This window comes from Dromiciops gliroides, chromosome 3 (genome assembly GCF_019393635.1).
Source record: "Dromiciops gliroides isolate mDroGli1 chromosome 3, mDroGli1.pri, whole genome shotgun sequence".
NCBI classification, from domain to species: Eukaryota; Metazoa; Chordata; class Mammalia; order Microbiotheria; family Microbiotheriidae; genus Dromiciops; species Dromiciops gliroides.
The window spans coordinates 480,896,453-480,912,026 of record NC_057863.1 but is presented as its reverse complement, the minus strand read 5'-3'; the positions used below and the strand labels follow the sequence as shown (position 1 = coordinate 480,912,026).

The window sequence follows — 15,574 nt, the reverse complement described above, 5'->3', positions numbered from 1 at the left end:
AGTGACATGGTCAGGCCTGTAATTAGGAATATCACTTGGACATCTGTACAGAAGATGTATTTGACTTTCACAGGAAGGAGGGGAGGTGAGGAAAGATTTGATTTAAGAATATCCATGAGAAGACTATTGCAATAATTCAAGCAAGACAAGAATAAGCTCCAAAGTCTTGCCAACTCTACCTCCATAGCAGCCCTCCCATGCATTCCCTTTCTCTTCATTTATATGAATTCTAGTTCACACCTTATCACCTCTTGCACAGACTACAGCTATAAGCTGTTACCGGGCTCCCTGCTTCTAGTCTCCATCCCTGGCAATCACTCTTCACACAGCTGCCAAATTGACATTTCTAAAATACAGATCTAACCATACCACTCCTCTATTCAGAAATCTTCACTGACTGGCCCTGGAGTCAGGACGACCTGAGTTCAAATCTGGTCTCAGACACTTGACACTTACTAGCTCTGTGACCCTGGGCAAGTCACTAAACCCCAATTGCCAAGGAAGGAAGGAAGGAAGAAAGAAAGAAAGGAATGAAGGAAGGAAAGAAAGAAAGAAAGGAAGGAAGGAAGGAAGGAAGGAAAGAAAGGAAAGAAAGAAAGAAAAAAGGAAAGAAAGAAAGAAAAAGAAATCTTCATTGGCTCCAAATTGCTTGAAGGATAAAATAAAAGATTTAAATCCTCCATAATGTGATTATCACATAACTTCCCTGTCTCCCTACATACTCAATATCTCACTCAATCTCTCTCTCTCTCTGTGTTTCTCTCCTCCCCTCTCTCCCTCCCCTCCCTCCCCCTCCCTCTTTTCTTCACCCCTCTTTCTTCTTTCCCCTCTCTCCCCCTCCTTCTTTTCCCCTACCTTCCTCTTCTTCTCCTCCTTCCTCCTCCTCCTCCTCTTCCTCCTTCTTCTTTTTCTTCTTTCTCTCTGTCTCTGTCTGTGTGTGCATGTCTGCCTCTGTTTCTCTCTCTGTCTCTCCCCCCTCCCCATTCCTGGAAGACTGGCCTTCATCATATGTGATATTCCTTCTCATGCTTTTGTACCTTTAAAAGATTGCACCCACCCCCTATGTCTGAAGTGTATTCCCTTCTCATATCTTCCTCCTAAAATTCTGATATTCCTTAAAAGAACAACACAAGTTACATTTCCTATTCTACACCTTTCTGATCCTCACCCATCCATGCAGTTGTTGGTTCTCTCTCCTTTTTGAAATTGCTTCGTATAACTTTGTAAGTATTTTTCATTTTCTTATCTGTGTTCATATCATATACTCCAGTAGAATGTAAGTTCCTTGAGGCCAGGAGAATGGGGGGGGGGGATTGCTAGCAGTTATCCCAGCATCTGGCATGTAGTAGTCACTCAAAAAATGTTTGTGGAATAGAACTGGATTCAAATGAATTCAAAATGATTTACAAGCATATTCCTGCTGTCTCATAGTGATTATGGTCAATTATCCCCATTCTATAGATAGGGGAGATAAGACATGACCAATCTCTAGAACTGAAACCCTCAGACACAGACACAATAGAACTATTAAACCAGGGACTCCTCCCTCCAAATCTTTGGGCTACTTATAATTATCCACGTACTTTTCTTCAAACCAAGGATCTCCTTGAATACTAGATAACACATAGAATGGGTATGATCAGGAGAACTCTTCCCCACCCCCAATTTCCCATGAAGTAGGTATGTGCTTTTGCCCCTTGCTGAAAGATCTATACTTTGTTGAAAAGATGGAGCAGGAGAACAAAGGAAATGGTACAAGTCATCTGGGAAGAGGGAGGAGGGAAAGTGATGAATTTGAATGGAAGGGGGGGGAAAGCAAATTAGCTTGACTTAAAGTCAAAAGGGAAATGGCACAAACTGTGCCAGATGCCATGCACTATGACTTAAAAATCCTTGAGAATGAGTCTGCTATGAGGAATACATTGAGAGACTGGACCAGTGTTAGAATAAGAATGGGGGTGAGGGGGCAGCTAGGTGGTGCAATAGATAAAGCAAGCACCGGCCCTGGATTCAGGAGTACCTCAGTTCAAATCTGACCTCAGACACTTGACACTTACTAGCTGTGTGACCCTGGGCAAGTCACTTAATATCTGTTTGCCTCAAAAAAACAAAAAAGGAATGAAGAAAGAAGAGAGAGAGAAAGAAAAAGAAAGAGAGAGAAAGGAGGAGAGGAAGAGAAAGAAAGAGAAAGAGAGAGAGAAAGAGAAAGGAAGGAAGAGAAAGGAAGGAAGGAAGATGAAGGAAGAAAGGAAGAAGGAAAGAAAGAGAGAGAGAAAGGAAGAAAGAAAGAAAAAGGAAGGAAGGAAGAAAGAAAGAAAGAAAGAAAAGAAAGAAAGGAAGGAAGGAAGGAAGGAAGAAAGGAAGGAAGGAAGGAAGGACGGAAGGAAGGAAGGAAGGAAGGAAGGAAGGAAGGAAGGAAGGAAGGAAGGAAGGAAGGAAGGAAGGAAGGAAGGAAGGAAGGAAGGAAGGAAGGAAGGAAGGAAGAAAAGTTAAACTAATGTATGCAGAAAATTGAGGCAAATGTGTGCATGATATAGTGGCAGACAAATTGATTTGGGGATGAGAAATTTTCATGGGAACCTTGGTTCAGCTATTCACCATGTGGGAAACCAGAATGTCCTTGTCTGTAAAATGAGGGACATGAACTAGTTGATCTTGAACGTTACTCCTGGCTCTAAATCTTATGAAGCACCTAGAGGTTAGTTGTTTGAATCATCTGGAAAACTGACACCACTCTTCATTTCATTTTCTAGCATTGTCGAGCCCCATGAGTCAGTGGAAAATGTGAGATTAGAATTCCAAGGTCCTCCCTCCTGCCTGAGAGCTGTGTCCCTTTCAAAGTTGAGTCTCAGACTCTGCACTTTCCTGCACAAAGTAGGAAGAAGGAAGCACACTGGAAATCAAAATGAATTTGTTTGATTTTTCTTCTTTTGAGAAACGACGAATCACAAGAATCCAAACTCAAATCCTGAATATATTAGGAAAGAATCTCTCTCATTACAAAAGGATTCCAATTTATGAAATATTTTTATCTCCCTTGCCTTTAAAAATGAGCTCTTAAGAAATACAGCTATCTTGGGGAATGGCTGGACAAGTTGTGGTATATGAATACAATGGAATACTATTGTGCTGTAAGAAACAATGAGCAGGAGTTCAGAGAAACCTGGAGGGTCTTGTGTGGGCTGATGATGAGTGAGATGAGCAGAACCAGAAGAACATTGTACACAGTATCATCAACATTGAGTGTTGATCTACTGTGATGGACTATATTCTTCTCACCAATGCAATGGTACAGAAGAGTTCCAGGGAACTCATGATAGAAGAGGATCTCCAAACCCAGGAAAAAAAAAAAAAAGAACTGTGGAGTATAGATGCTGAATGAACCATACTATTTCTTTTGTTTTTGGTGCTGATGTTTTTCTATTTTGAAGTTTGTCGTCATTGCTCTGATTTTTCTCTTATAACATGACTAATGCAGAAATATATTTAATGTTATTATGTGTATATATATTTGCGTATATATATATATATATATATATATATATATATATAACCTATATCAGATTACCTGCTGTTTAGGGGAGGGGGGAGGGAGGGGAGGGAGAGAGAAAAATCTGAAATTGGAAAGCCTGTATAAACAAAAGTTGAGAACTATCTTTACATATAACGGGGAAAATACTTAATTAATTTTTTAAAAAGTAAAATAAAAAATAGAAGGAAAAAAAAGAAATACAACTATCATAAATGCCATTAACACACAACCATTCATAAGGACCTACTCTAAATTCTTACTCTGATTCATCCTCATGATATGGAAGTAACCCTCTGGCTATGCCAATAACCTGTGGAGTCTGAAAGCGCCTATCAAATTGACAAGATCTGGGGTTTAACTCAATAATAAACCGTGTATCTGTCATTCGGAGAGCAACATAGCTAAGGCTGGAAGTAATTTCCAGAGGGTTGGTCAAAAGGCGCTTTTTCTTTAACCAATCTAAACTTAAGTATTCATAATAAAGTCTAGAAGACCTGACATTTAACAAAGACTTGTGTCCCACCTCACCCCCAAAATAGGAGGAATACAGAAACAATAGAAAAGAATAATAATGACAAAGGAGTATCATAAACCTACAAGAAATGAAGTTAAGAAGACCAGAGCCTAGAATGAGCCAAAGTCTCCCAAAAAGGAGGTTTTGCTAAGGAAAGCAAATTGGTTTTGGCTATATTTGGAACAAGAAATGAGAGTTCAAATGGCATAGTGGACAGAGAGCTGACCTCTGTACCAGGAAGACTTGTGTTCACGGTACAGGTCCTAACTCCACTGAAATGAGGAAGGAATAAACCTACATTTTTGAAGTGATATAATGTTAGTAACTACCGAGGAGTGGAACAGCTCTGAAAGCCAATTACTCAATTCCTATTTTTTTCAACCTTAGGAAAATTTCTCTACCCTCCTTTTCCTCAGTTTCCACATCTATAAAATAAGGGGATTGAAGTCAGTGACCAAAATTGCATTTAAAAAAAAAATTCTGCTTGGGATCTACTTATGTGTCTACATATCATAGCACCATCATAGGATGTGAATTCCTTCAGAGAAGGGACTGCTTTTAATTTTTGTCTTTGAATCCCCAGTTCTTAACAGATCTTAGCACATGGAAAGGACTTAATCTGTGTTTGTTGACCTAAATTGAATCTCTAAAACCCCTTCCACCTTTAAATCTTATTTAAAAATTAGGAATCTCTAAAGGCCATGAATACATTTATTAAGTAAAATCAGGTGCAGCTCTTCTACCTTTGAAACAAGCTTAATTTTTTGAATTTTTGTAGTGAATCATATTAAATCCTGCCTTTAGCATTCCTGGGCCACTCTAAGCAATACTAACATCTTGGCCTTGTGCAGCTCCACTCAAGAATGTGTCAATGGAACCCAAATTCCCCTATTCTAAAATCTCATCTCTTGGCAAAGGAAGAAAGGGAGAGAGAACAGGTGAGGAGCTGAAAATCAGGGAAGTCTATCAGTAATTCCTGCTAATAAAATACTTTTTCACTATCCACACTGTAATTGGTTTACAGCCCTTTTTGTTTATTTATCCATAAGAGCTGCTGTTAAATGGCTTGGGAAGAGAATTGCCTAATGGCTCAGTATTGAGTCAAATGCTCAGCGTCCTTCCTAAGAAGGGAGAGAGGCCAGGGGAGGGGGTGGGAAGGTGCTCCCCCGTCTCCTAGCGGAAACCCATTTCAACCATAATGGACCAGGAGATTTTTATGATATCATGAAATCATATATTTAAGAAATGTAAAAAATATTTTTTCTGCTCAGCAGGTCTGCTAGATTGGTTCTTGGATGTCTGGAACATAGAAAAGCTTGGCTAAGAGAGTCTGATGTCTCCCCAACATAAAAATGCGTTCTTAGCAAGCCCCCTCCCCCACCCTTCATACACCTTGGCTAACTCTCCTGTCCCTAGCAGGTAGTATAATAATATCTTAACAGTGGGAAAGGAAGAACATGCCCTTAATTTAAATGCCTTCAGCTTTTTAACCCCTGGTGTTTGCACAACCTCTGTGTGTCATGTTTCTGACTAGGAAAGAGAGCAGCCTTGGAACTGGTTTTTGCTGAGTTCCTTCTTTATGCAGAGGACCAAGCAAGAAATATTAAATGGGAGTAAATGAAGCATTTAAATGGAGGCCAATTTACAGAAATGTGTAATTAGAGGAGAAGTGCAAAGTAAATATGAAGTGTGTGTGAGAGGAAAAGAGAGGGAGAGGAAGACAGGCTGAGGGAGGGAGGGTGGGAGATAGGCAGGCAGGAAGGGAGGAAAGGAGGGAGGGAGGGAGAGCCTGTAATCGGGAGGCTGAGTGAGTGAGTGACTGAGCACAGGTAGGAAAACGATCTTTGTCCTTTTCAGTAGCTCTCCGCCTCCCCATAGCCTCGTCACCAAGTCAACCAGCACCAACTTGGAGCAGATTATCTCCAAGGGTCAATACATTTCAGCCAAGCTGCTGAGAAGTCTCCCAAACTACCCCTTCAATAATCAATGTGGTCACTCCCGGTCACTCTATTGATAGCATTGTGGTCTTCTACAGCTAATACCAAACAATGGCCTTATTGACTCCCTGGGAAAGAGAGATTAAAAGTGTGGGAGGGGGCAAATCTTTACCTCCTTTCACTATCTCTGCCAGGAGATTGCCACAGATGGCTTTTTTCCCTGAGGAATACATCGAAAGTTACACACGTACACACTTAAAGTCTGCCTAATTTATATGCCTCTGCAGGATCTGGCCTGGTGGAAAGCGATTCAGAACCTTAACCCTCCTGCTACTGACTACATGGGTGACTGGGAAATAAGGCTGAGACTCAATTTCTTCACTTTACAGATTTTACCACTGGAGTGGGGAGAAATGGGGGTGGGGCTGGACTAGAGCCGGTATTCTTAAACTTTGTGTGTGTGTGGTGAAGCCTATGACTCCATTTTAGAATAATACTTTTAAATGCATAGAATAAAATGCATCAGACTCCAAAGAAACAAATTACACTGAAATAAAGACAGGATTTTCCCATTTGATCAAGTTCATCGATCCCCTGAAATCTATCCCCATACTCCAAGTTTAGAGCCCTTAGATTAGATGGTTCCTAAAGTCCTTTTCAGCACTAGCATTCTTTGAGCTTGCTATACATAGAGATTGCAATTTTCAAACACTTTAAGGACTTTTCTTATGCCCTACTCTCACCTGAAATGAACCATAATAGACAATCCTAGGGATTCTTAAAAAGAACTTTGAAAAGATTAAGTTTTCTGAAAGACGTTTAAAGCACAAAATGAAATCCGGCAGTCTCAGAATACAAAGTGTCTGTTTAACATCTAACCTACTTAAGACAAATATCTCTATGAGTTGTTTTGTACAGAATGAACGGGTACCAATCGGGAGCACCCAGCAAAGCGTCCTTCTCTCTCTTTTGGTTTGCTATTTCAGAGTTGTTTTTTGTTTTAATGCTTAGTCAATCAACAAACATTCATTAAGCGCTTACTAAGCTTCGGGCACTGAAGTAAGCCCTGGGGATACAAAGAAACTTAAGAGACTTCCAAAGGCTTAGAGATTTCCATGGTACACTCAATGGACAAGCCTCCAGTGAGTGCATTTGGGAAACTGGAAGGGCCCATCCACCTGCAGCCCATTTTTCCTTCTATCGCGGAACGACTGCTTAGGGATGGCTCCTTAGATTGCTCCTCCCCATCAGGTAGTTGTACATTTCGAGATTTGTTCCACAAAACTGATCTGGACTATACTCACTTCGAAAAGGGTTCTATGCGCTAACTTTGGGACTATGTACTTTGGGGGAGGGGGGAAGCACCGTCTCCCAGATTAGGCGAACGATCTTTTTTTTTTTCTACTGAGGTAATTGGGGTTAAGTGACTTGTCCAGGGTCACACAGCTAGTGAGTATTAAGTGTCTGAGGCCGGATTTGAACTCAGGTACTCCTGACTCCAGGGCCGGTGCTCTATCCACTGCGCCACCTAGCTGCCCCGAACGATCATTTTAAAAAAGTGTATGTAGAGGGGCAGCCAGGTGGCGCAGTGGATAGAGCACCGGCCCTGGAGTCAGGAGTACCTGAGTTCAAATCCGGCCTCAGACACTTAATAATCACTAGCTGTGTGACCCTGGACAAGTCACTTAACCCCAATTACCTCAGTAGAAAAAAAAAGTATGTGTAGACATTTCAGGTTTTATGGTCAGTTTTCACACTTTAGACATTTCCATGAACTTGCATGCAAAATTGCCCAAGAAGCGCTAACAAAAGTGGTAGTATGCCACTGATTCAACACATAAAAGTTTATCCATTGCCTGCTCACCACTTGGATCCGAGGGAGTTGAGTTTTAGCCGGTGTTTTGTGTTGGTTTGTTTTTCACTAGTGGTCCTTTGATGGAAACCGCAATGTGAGCTGATCAAAAGACAGCTCAATTACCCAAAAGGCAAAATGAATTGTTTTCTACAAACACAACATGTCTGAAACGGATATTTTGCACTCTGGAGAGATCTCAGCAAGCCTCGAGTTCGGGAAGGGGGGTGACTGTTCTCATTCACTAAGACTATTTATTTGGGGTCATTGTTTGCCTATTTCAGTGATTGGGAACGAAAACTTTTACTGAAAGGTGTTCATATTGTTTACATAGGGTTTAATAAATGCTCAAATCGTTGTAGGACTTTAAGGTTTGCAAAACGCTTTCCTCATTCTGTGGTAGGCAGTGTGAATATTGATATCCCATTTTACAGATGAAGAAACTGAGGTTCAGAGCGAGGAAATGATTCGTTAATAAGTTTAGAAGTTGGTCCCGAAATCCAACTCGCCTGACTTTCAGACTGGTGTTCTTTCCGTCACCCCACAACATACAACGTCAAGCTGCTTCTAGGGGTAAGTGTATGCGCGCGTACAAGCAATGGGTTTTTTTTTTAATTTGGTCTGCGTTTTGCACAGACAAGAGAACTCCGTGACAAAGAGGCAGCCTGGGGGGCATAGCGGTAAGGCACCTGTAATGAAGTTTGGGCAACAGTCAGTGGGAGGAAGGTGGAAAATGAAACAAACCCGAGGAAGCCAGGGCTTTCAGCTACCTGGAGTAGGCTCTTTAAGGGAGTTGGCTGGCCCAATGGGGACTCTGGGCGGGGCCACGTGGGTTGCTGCTGAGCCTATGGAGCCGAGGCGCTGAGCCATTCAGACCGGGTCACCCCTGCAGGTTCTGGTGAGAACCGCACGAAGCTGTCAAAGTGAGCTGGGCAAGAGCGAGGTGCGGGAGTGCTGTGGCCCGGGGGCAGCTGAGGCACGTAGGAGTGCCGCGGGCCGGACACTCGGCGCAGAACTCCCTTGCGGCGCCTGGCTCCCTTGCCAGCCATGAACGCCGAGGAGCAGTACTACGCTGCCACCCAGCTCTACAAGGAGTCGTGCGTGTTTCAGAGGTGCCAGGTGCAGGATTACAGCCCCAGCCCCCCGGCGTGTCTGTACATGGGGCGCCAGCCTCCGCAGCAGCCGCAACCCCCTTACCCAGGGGCCCTAAGTGCCCTGGAGCAGGGAAGCCCTCCGGACATTTCCCCTTATGAGGTGCCCCCGATTACAGAGGATCCAGGGGTCTCCCATCTCCATCTCCACCATCCCTCTCAGCTCCCTCACCCGCATCAGCAAACTGTCCCCTTCGCAGATGGCACTGAGTCCGGGACGCTGGAGGAACCTAACAGAATTCAGCTGCCTTTCCCGTGGATGAAATCGACCAAGTCTCATGCATGGAAAGGGCAATGGACCGGTAAGCTTAGTTCTTTTTGTTTGTTTGCTCCATGTTCCTCTTCTTGTCCACCATACTTGTGGTGGGCTTTCCACCAGGCTTTATTTAGTTCAACAACCTCACAACCCTGTCAGTTTCCCCTTATTCTACACCTCCCCCACCTCCTTCCAGCACATCCCCTCAATGGCAAGACGTCTGCATGACGGAGCTCTGTCTTCCTCAACCACCGGCCTCATTTCCAAGAAAACTCCTTTGCTTATTTCTCGTTTAAGAAAAAAAAAATTTAAAGCCTCCTGGGTAAGTCCTAAACAAAAACAAAACACTTGCCTAGCCCTCCCCCATTCATCATCTGATCTCCCCATTTGCTGCCAGATTTTTTTTCTCCAGATGGCAGCTTGTAAAAGCCAAAGTCAGAAACAAACTTGGGGGTCAGCATGATTCCCTGTTGCTCCAGCCCACATCTGAAGAAGAGAGACCCAAAGCCAAAGGCCAGGTGCTCTCCAAGAATGCAGGGCCCTACCCGGTAGTGGCCCACACAGCCTAATCAAACAACAGCAGTAGCAGACAATAACATGGATAGGTGATAACTCGGATAATGCTGAGATGCACAGTAATAATTACTAATACACTCACCTATTGATTGTAGATGGCACCTCTGGCATTACACCATGATACCTGCTTTAGAGTCTTCTAGCTAAGATGGCTTTGCCAGGGAAGGGAGAATTTTATACAGGACCTAAGGTTATTCCAGAGTTGGGATCAGGGAAAGAAAAACAGTATTCAGTGACGAAGAAGGAAGCTGGAAAGGTGTTCCCGGAGTCAGGGAAAAGAAGCAGAAACTAGGAGCACTGTTCTTCTCCCTGAATTTTGGCTTATTCCAGGAAAGTCAGAGGATAATGTTGGAAGCACCTTGAAAGATCATTTAGGTCTGGGAGATTTTTCTCTGATCCCAAGGTGAACAAAGCCTTCCCATACTTGTTCCTCAGTAGACAGTTTGAGAGGCTCATTAAGATAGAGAATTGAGGTTCAACCACTGCGGGGAGGGGGGTTTCAAGAAATCTGTGCTTCCTCACCCTTTTGCAGGGTTCCAGGGTCCAAGACATTAGTACCAGGATCAGGATCTCCCTCATTGCAAAGGAAGAATGAAGCAGTGGTGGAATGGCAGGTAGCCCAGCTGTCCTCCAGTGGGTCCAGGCTCCTTGGCAGGACTGTCTGAGCACTGTGTCATTCCTCCCCTCACTCTTGCCCATTCCACCCCTCCCCCGTTCCCTGAGAAGCCCAGGTTGAGAGTTCAGCTGCCGCACAGCCAGTCTCTGTCTCAGTAGCCGCACAATGTTATCGCGTCTGGACTGGTGCACTTCTGGTCACACCTGCACTGCAAATATTTCATTAATCCTTACTTTCAAATAGACAGTTGGGAGAGGGGGGAATAGTCTCTCTACTGAGCTCAAAGAGAAATCACTGGGTCCTTTCACCCAGGCTTGGCCTGAGACAGGGAAGGCTGAGTGGGAAAAGTAGGATTTCAGTAGAGGCAAGATACTGGCCATGGTGGGAGGACACCAAATATTTAGGGTTTTTTCTTTTATTTTTCCTGTAAGGGCCTGGATAAAGAGTCAAGAAATGCAGCTGGGGTTAGCCTAAAATGAAATGAAAATTCAGGATTATATGGTAATTTTCTCCTAGTAAGATGTCTAGAAAGACTCCAGGCCTCAGACCTCATCGGGTTAGAAAATGGGAAGTTTTTCTTGGGAATGATAGGATGCTGTGAGTTCCAAACCCTCTTCTCCAGTTGTGGATATTTAAATCCTCAGAGGGACCTTCCCCTCAGACCCCTCAATGAGTCACCCTGAGGGGATGATGCTGAAGACTTCCAGAAACTTAGGATCATGGGGCCCTCCTTTGTTACTGTCCCTGGCTAAACATCCCTTCCAGAGAGGACAACAGCAGGGGAAAAGCAATTGGGAAGTGAAGTTCTGAGTCAGGAGCAAGGGCAAGGTTAAAAAAGCCGTCCCTTTGGCTGGGGCAGCTTGAGCTCAGACTGGCCACACAACCAGTACCTGGTGCAGAAACTACAGGAGAATTTTCTCCTGGAGCATGGGGGGGACGGGTGGCACTGAGAAGGATTGAAGGAGCAGGGGAAAACCATTGAGATAGAAAGGACAAGTCTCTTTCCCTCTGAGGTGGATCTTGGTCCTTCTGTCTGAGCTCCCTCTCTGACCTTATTTCCTGTCACTGATTTTGCCTCTTCAACACAGAATCTGACTCAAGATAAAATAAATCAGTAAATCTCCACTGGCAGGGACATGCCTGAATCGAAGGAAGAATAGAACCACCCACCTACCCACCCAAGTAGAAGCTCCCTCTCCTCCTCTCTCTAAGTTACATTCAGGGAGTTGTCCTTAGGCCTTATCCCCTTGAAATGTCTGAAGAACAAGAAATCTGAGTTTAGGAAATGGTTAGACTGTGACATAAGTGGATGATCAAAGAGGTAGAAAGTAAACAGGGGATAGTGGTTAAAAAAAACAACAACAACTTGTCTCCTGGCTTCTAGGCAGCAATGGACTCCCACCTACCCCTATCATGCTTGAGTATTAAAGTTTCATAGACTGAGCAGCTGGGAAATTATAAAGATCAGCCACATTTGCCACTCCAAAATAGCCATGAGGGGGAGAAATTACTGACAATAAAAACATTTTTTTTTAATTATTTAAGCCCACTCTGGGAAAACTACATTGCCCATCGATGTTACTTTGCATCCCTCTCTCCATCATCTCCTGGGCTCTGGGTCCCCTGAAACAAAGTAGGGGAACAGAAGTCTTGCCTCTGAGTTTTTGTAGACAGAGAATATTAATAATCCAGCCAAACTGGGAGCTGGAGAATGGGGGTCACTTACGTGGAGCCTTTAAAATAAAATTAACCACAGTACCCTTTGACTGCCTTTCTGTGCCTGTGAAGCTTAGAACCCTGCTGGAGGCAACTAGTTAAGAAGTGAGGTGAGGGGTGAGGAGGCCTTTAAAAAATCTGGTTGGAATGATGGAATAAAACCTCCAAATAGGGTACAGAAACACTGTAACTCATAAGAGCAAGCCAAGTATTTCTGCATTGGATATAGGGTTTGGGTGGGGGAGGGGATGCTCACACCGAGACTAAAAGATCTTCTCTGTAAATAATCTTGGAAAAGATCATGGCATCTCCAGATTCTAGTGACAGTGAGAATATAGATTTGATTTGAATTATGCCTTCCACTCACTAAAGAGGCTTGATGGGGGTGGGGGTGGGGGTGGGGGTGGGGAAAGGGATAGCTCTACCTCTGCTCTGGACCTGAGCCTGCTTCCAGTTTCTAAGACCCCTGGAGATCCGAACCCCACTAAAAGCAAGGGTCCTTCCCAAGGTCTCTTTCTGGATGTAGAACTAGAGAAATTGTTGGTCAGTTTTCCCTAGCCTTTAAAAAAATACTCTTCCTCTTCTCCCTTTTACTTTTGAGTTAAACCAAGGTTTTTTCTGACTAATAAAACCGAACTGACTCCCTCGTTTTCATACCATCACACCAAACATTTTCCAGAGCCTCTTACTTCAGTTCAAAGGAAATTTGAGTAGAAGTGGGACAAATAACCACGTACCCCCTCTCGAACGTTTTAATGGGGCATTTCTCACTCATGCTAAAAGAATTGTTTGTAATTTAATTCGACAAGAGTAGAAAAAATACCACCTGAGCTACTCAGAGACACCATTTCCCTAAACTACAAGACAGATGGAGCTTTCGGCCTACTCTGGCGACCACTTCTAGGGCGCTGATGTAGGATACAAGTCAGACAGTAGCTCTTTCACTTTACCTTCAGCTCATTCCGTGAGGTCTCCCGAGGAACCCGGAAAGAGATGAGGCCTCGTTCTTGGCGTCTAATCTTTCTCCACTGCGGCTTCTCATTCCGGGCTCGAGGGAGTTGAATTTGGTTCGGAGTGGAAGTTCTTATTATATAGGACGCCATCCATTGCTGCTCAATTCTATAGGGTGTAAATGAATTTGATCCTAGGACTTCGAGAGTAGTCGATCACTAAGTTGGACTGTTGTTTAAAACTGAGTGGATGGATGGATGGATGGATGGATGAATTAATAATCCCCAAAGTTAGAGTGGGCATTTTAATGGGTAGGGAGCCGGTGTCCAAATGAGAAAGACTGGGGTCCAATTCCGGCCTGACACACCAGCGATCAGTGAGACTCTGGTGAAATAAATCACTTAAGTTCTCTCAGTGCCTTCAGGCAACCAACTTTTCTGGAGTATCAATTGAAAGTTGCAGATCCGCATTCCCTCACCGGGAATTCTTTAAGCCAATAAAATCGCATTGTCAAAAAAACCAAAAGGTATAAAAATGAATATGAAAATGACACTTTCCTTCTATATAAAGTGGGACAATTAATGCCTGCAGCACCCAGAGATTTTGTGAAGTTCGAACGAGATATAGTAATGGAAAGTTCTTTACAAACTTAAAAGTTATACATAGTAACTTAGTAGTAATTTTCATTAGTGGTGGTTGGAGTGGTAAATCTAATCACGAATACCACCGCATATGAGAAGGCTAAATGAGCAATGTCACTAACGTGAGTCCGTCCGATCCCTGACAGGCGGCTCCTACGTGGTGGAGCCTGAGGAGAACAAGCGCACGAGGACCGCCTACACGAGGGCGCAGCTGCTAGAGCTGGAGAAGGAGTTCCTCTTTAACAAATACATCTCTCGGCCTCGCCGGGTGGAACTGGCGGTCATGCTGAACCTGACCGAACGGCACATCAAGATCTGGTTCCAGAACCGCCGGATGAAGTGGAAGAAGGAAGAGGACAAGAAGCGAGGTGGGGTGACCGGGGCAGGAGCAGGGGCCGGAGGCAAGGAGCCGGAGCAGGACTGCGTAGTGTCCTCCGGGGAGGGGCCCAAAGAAGAGCTGCTACAGCAACCTCCCGGGGTGACCGTGTCGGCCGCGGCCCCTGTTGCCTCCTCTGCCAGGGAAGGGAGACTGCCTCCCAGCCTTAGCCTCTCTCCCCAGCCCCAGCCCCAGTGCCCCAGCGCCCAGGCCGCACGGCCGCAGGAATCCCGGTGAGATTTGGGGCACCCCTCGCAGCCCTCTAGAAAGGAGGAGGCCAGGACTAGGGAGCCCCAGGTGTCTTCTGCTGGGGGCAGGAGTCGGGAAGTAGTGCCTCCCCCACCCTCCACTGCTGGACGCAGTCACTGTCTGAGTCAAAAGGAGAGACTGCATGGCCTTGCGCGCACCAACTTTTGCGCGCAAACATCGGGAGAAAAAGAAACTGCGGTTTTTGTGTTTTGTTTTTAAATTTTTACATTCTTTTCCTGATGTCGCCTAGGGGTGACGGGAGCAAGGTGGTTTTGCTTTGAGTCACAAGCCTGGCCGGCGCCTCTGAAACTCCTTAACCGGCTTCCCTGAGCCAACCTCCAGAGAGTCTCTGCTAGGAGCTTATCCCTAAGAGCAGCCTCTTTGAAATAAAAGTAAATTAAATTAAACTGGGCTCTGCCACCTTTATGGGCCGATGTTTGCTACTGCCCACTCAGAGGGCTGCAGGAAGGGGAGGGGAGGGAATCGGGGAATCGGCAACTCTCCCAGATAACTATTGTTCATCTCAAAACCTTTGCTGTGGAAAGTATGACTGCTTAGATATAGAACGAATCATTCCCTAGACGTCTGTTTCTGGTTTTAGCACCAACGTAAAGTTGTGGCTGTCATCGTTTTTAACGCAGTTGATGTATCAGGTTACAGAGAAAGTGATGCAGAGAACGTTTAAAACTAATTCATTCGATCAATCTCAAAAATTGTCACCCTTTCCCTGAAGATATAGAAATAGTGGAATATGGAAGAGGAAGTGTTGTAAAAGGAGTGGAGGTGGACAGAAGGTTTCTATGTATCTATTCTGCCTCCAATTCTGAAACACAGAGCGTTTAGGCAGAGGAAAAAACACGAGTGGACAATTGAGAGAAAAGTCTGACAGGAGGAGGCCCCGAAGCAAGCGCTCCCTGAATGACATTAAGTTTAATTTTTCTGTTTATGAGCCGTATTTATAACCCAAAGCAGAGGGTCGCAGGAACCCCTGGATAAACATGGATTTGGGGGGAGGGGTTGATAAAGAATTTTAATTGTGTCATTAAGGAGGGCTGTGGATGTGACTGGAGGTGGAAACCCAGTATTTGCACTGACATATACATGTACATATATACATACACATATGCGTATATATAGGTATATATGTGTATATGTATGTCTGTGCATGATATGTATGTCAATATAAGGTTTCAGCATCTTTAAGAAT

At 44.3% G+C, this 15,574-nt stretch overlaps 1 protein-coding gene across 1 annotated transcript; it reads left to right on the top strand.

The window, feature by feature from the left end:
• The first annotated feature begins 8,882 nt into the window (after positions 1 to 8,882).
• On the top strand, positions 8,883 to 14,683 carry PDX1 (pancreatic and duodenal homeobox 1). The gene is made up of 2 exons (XM_043997941.1): positions 8,883 to 9,288; positions 13,889 to 14,683. Exons 1-2 carry the CDS (start codon positions 8,883 to 8,885, stop codon positions 14,353 to 14,355), a joined length of 873 nt encoding a protein of 290 aa, XP_043853876.1. The 3' UTR covers positions 14,356 to 14,683.
• The last annotated feature ends 891 nt before the right edge of the window (positions 14,684 to 15,574 follow it).

Bases quoted from the DNA above. Each gene is read 5' to 3' on its own strand.
- PDX1 (XM_043997941.1), top strand. From the start codon at position 8,883: ATGAACGCCGAGGAGCAGTACTACGCTGCCACCCAGCTCTACAAGGAG. The intron at 9,289-13,888 runs GTAAGCTTAGTT...GATCCCTGACAG, and splicing joins ATGGAAAGGGCAATGGACCG to GCGGCTCCTACGTGGTGGAG.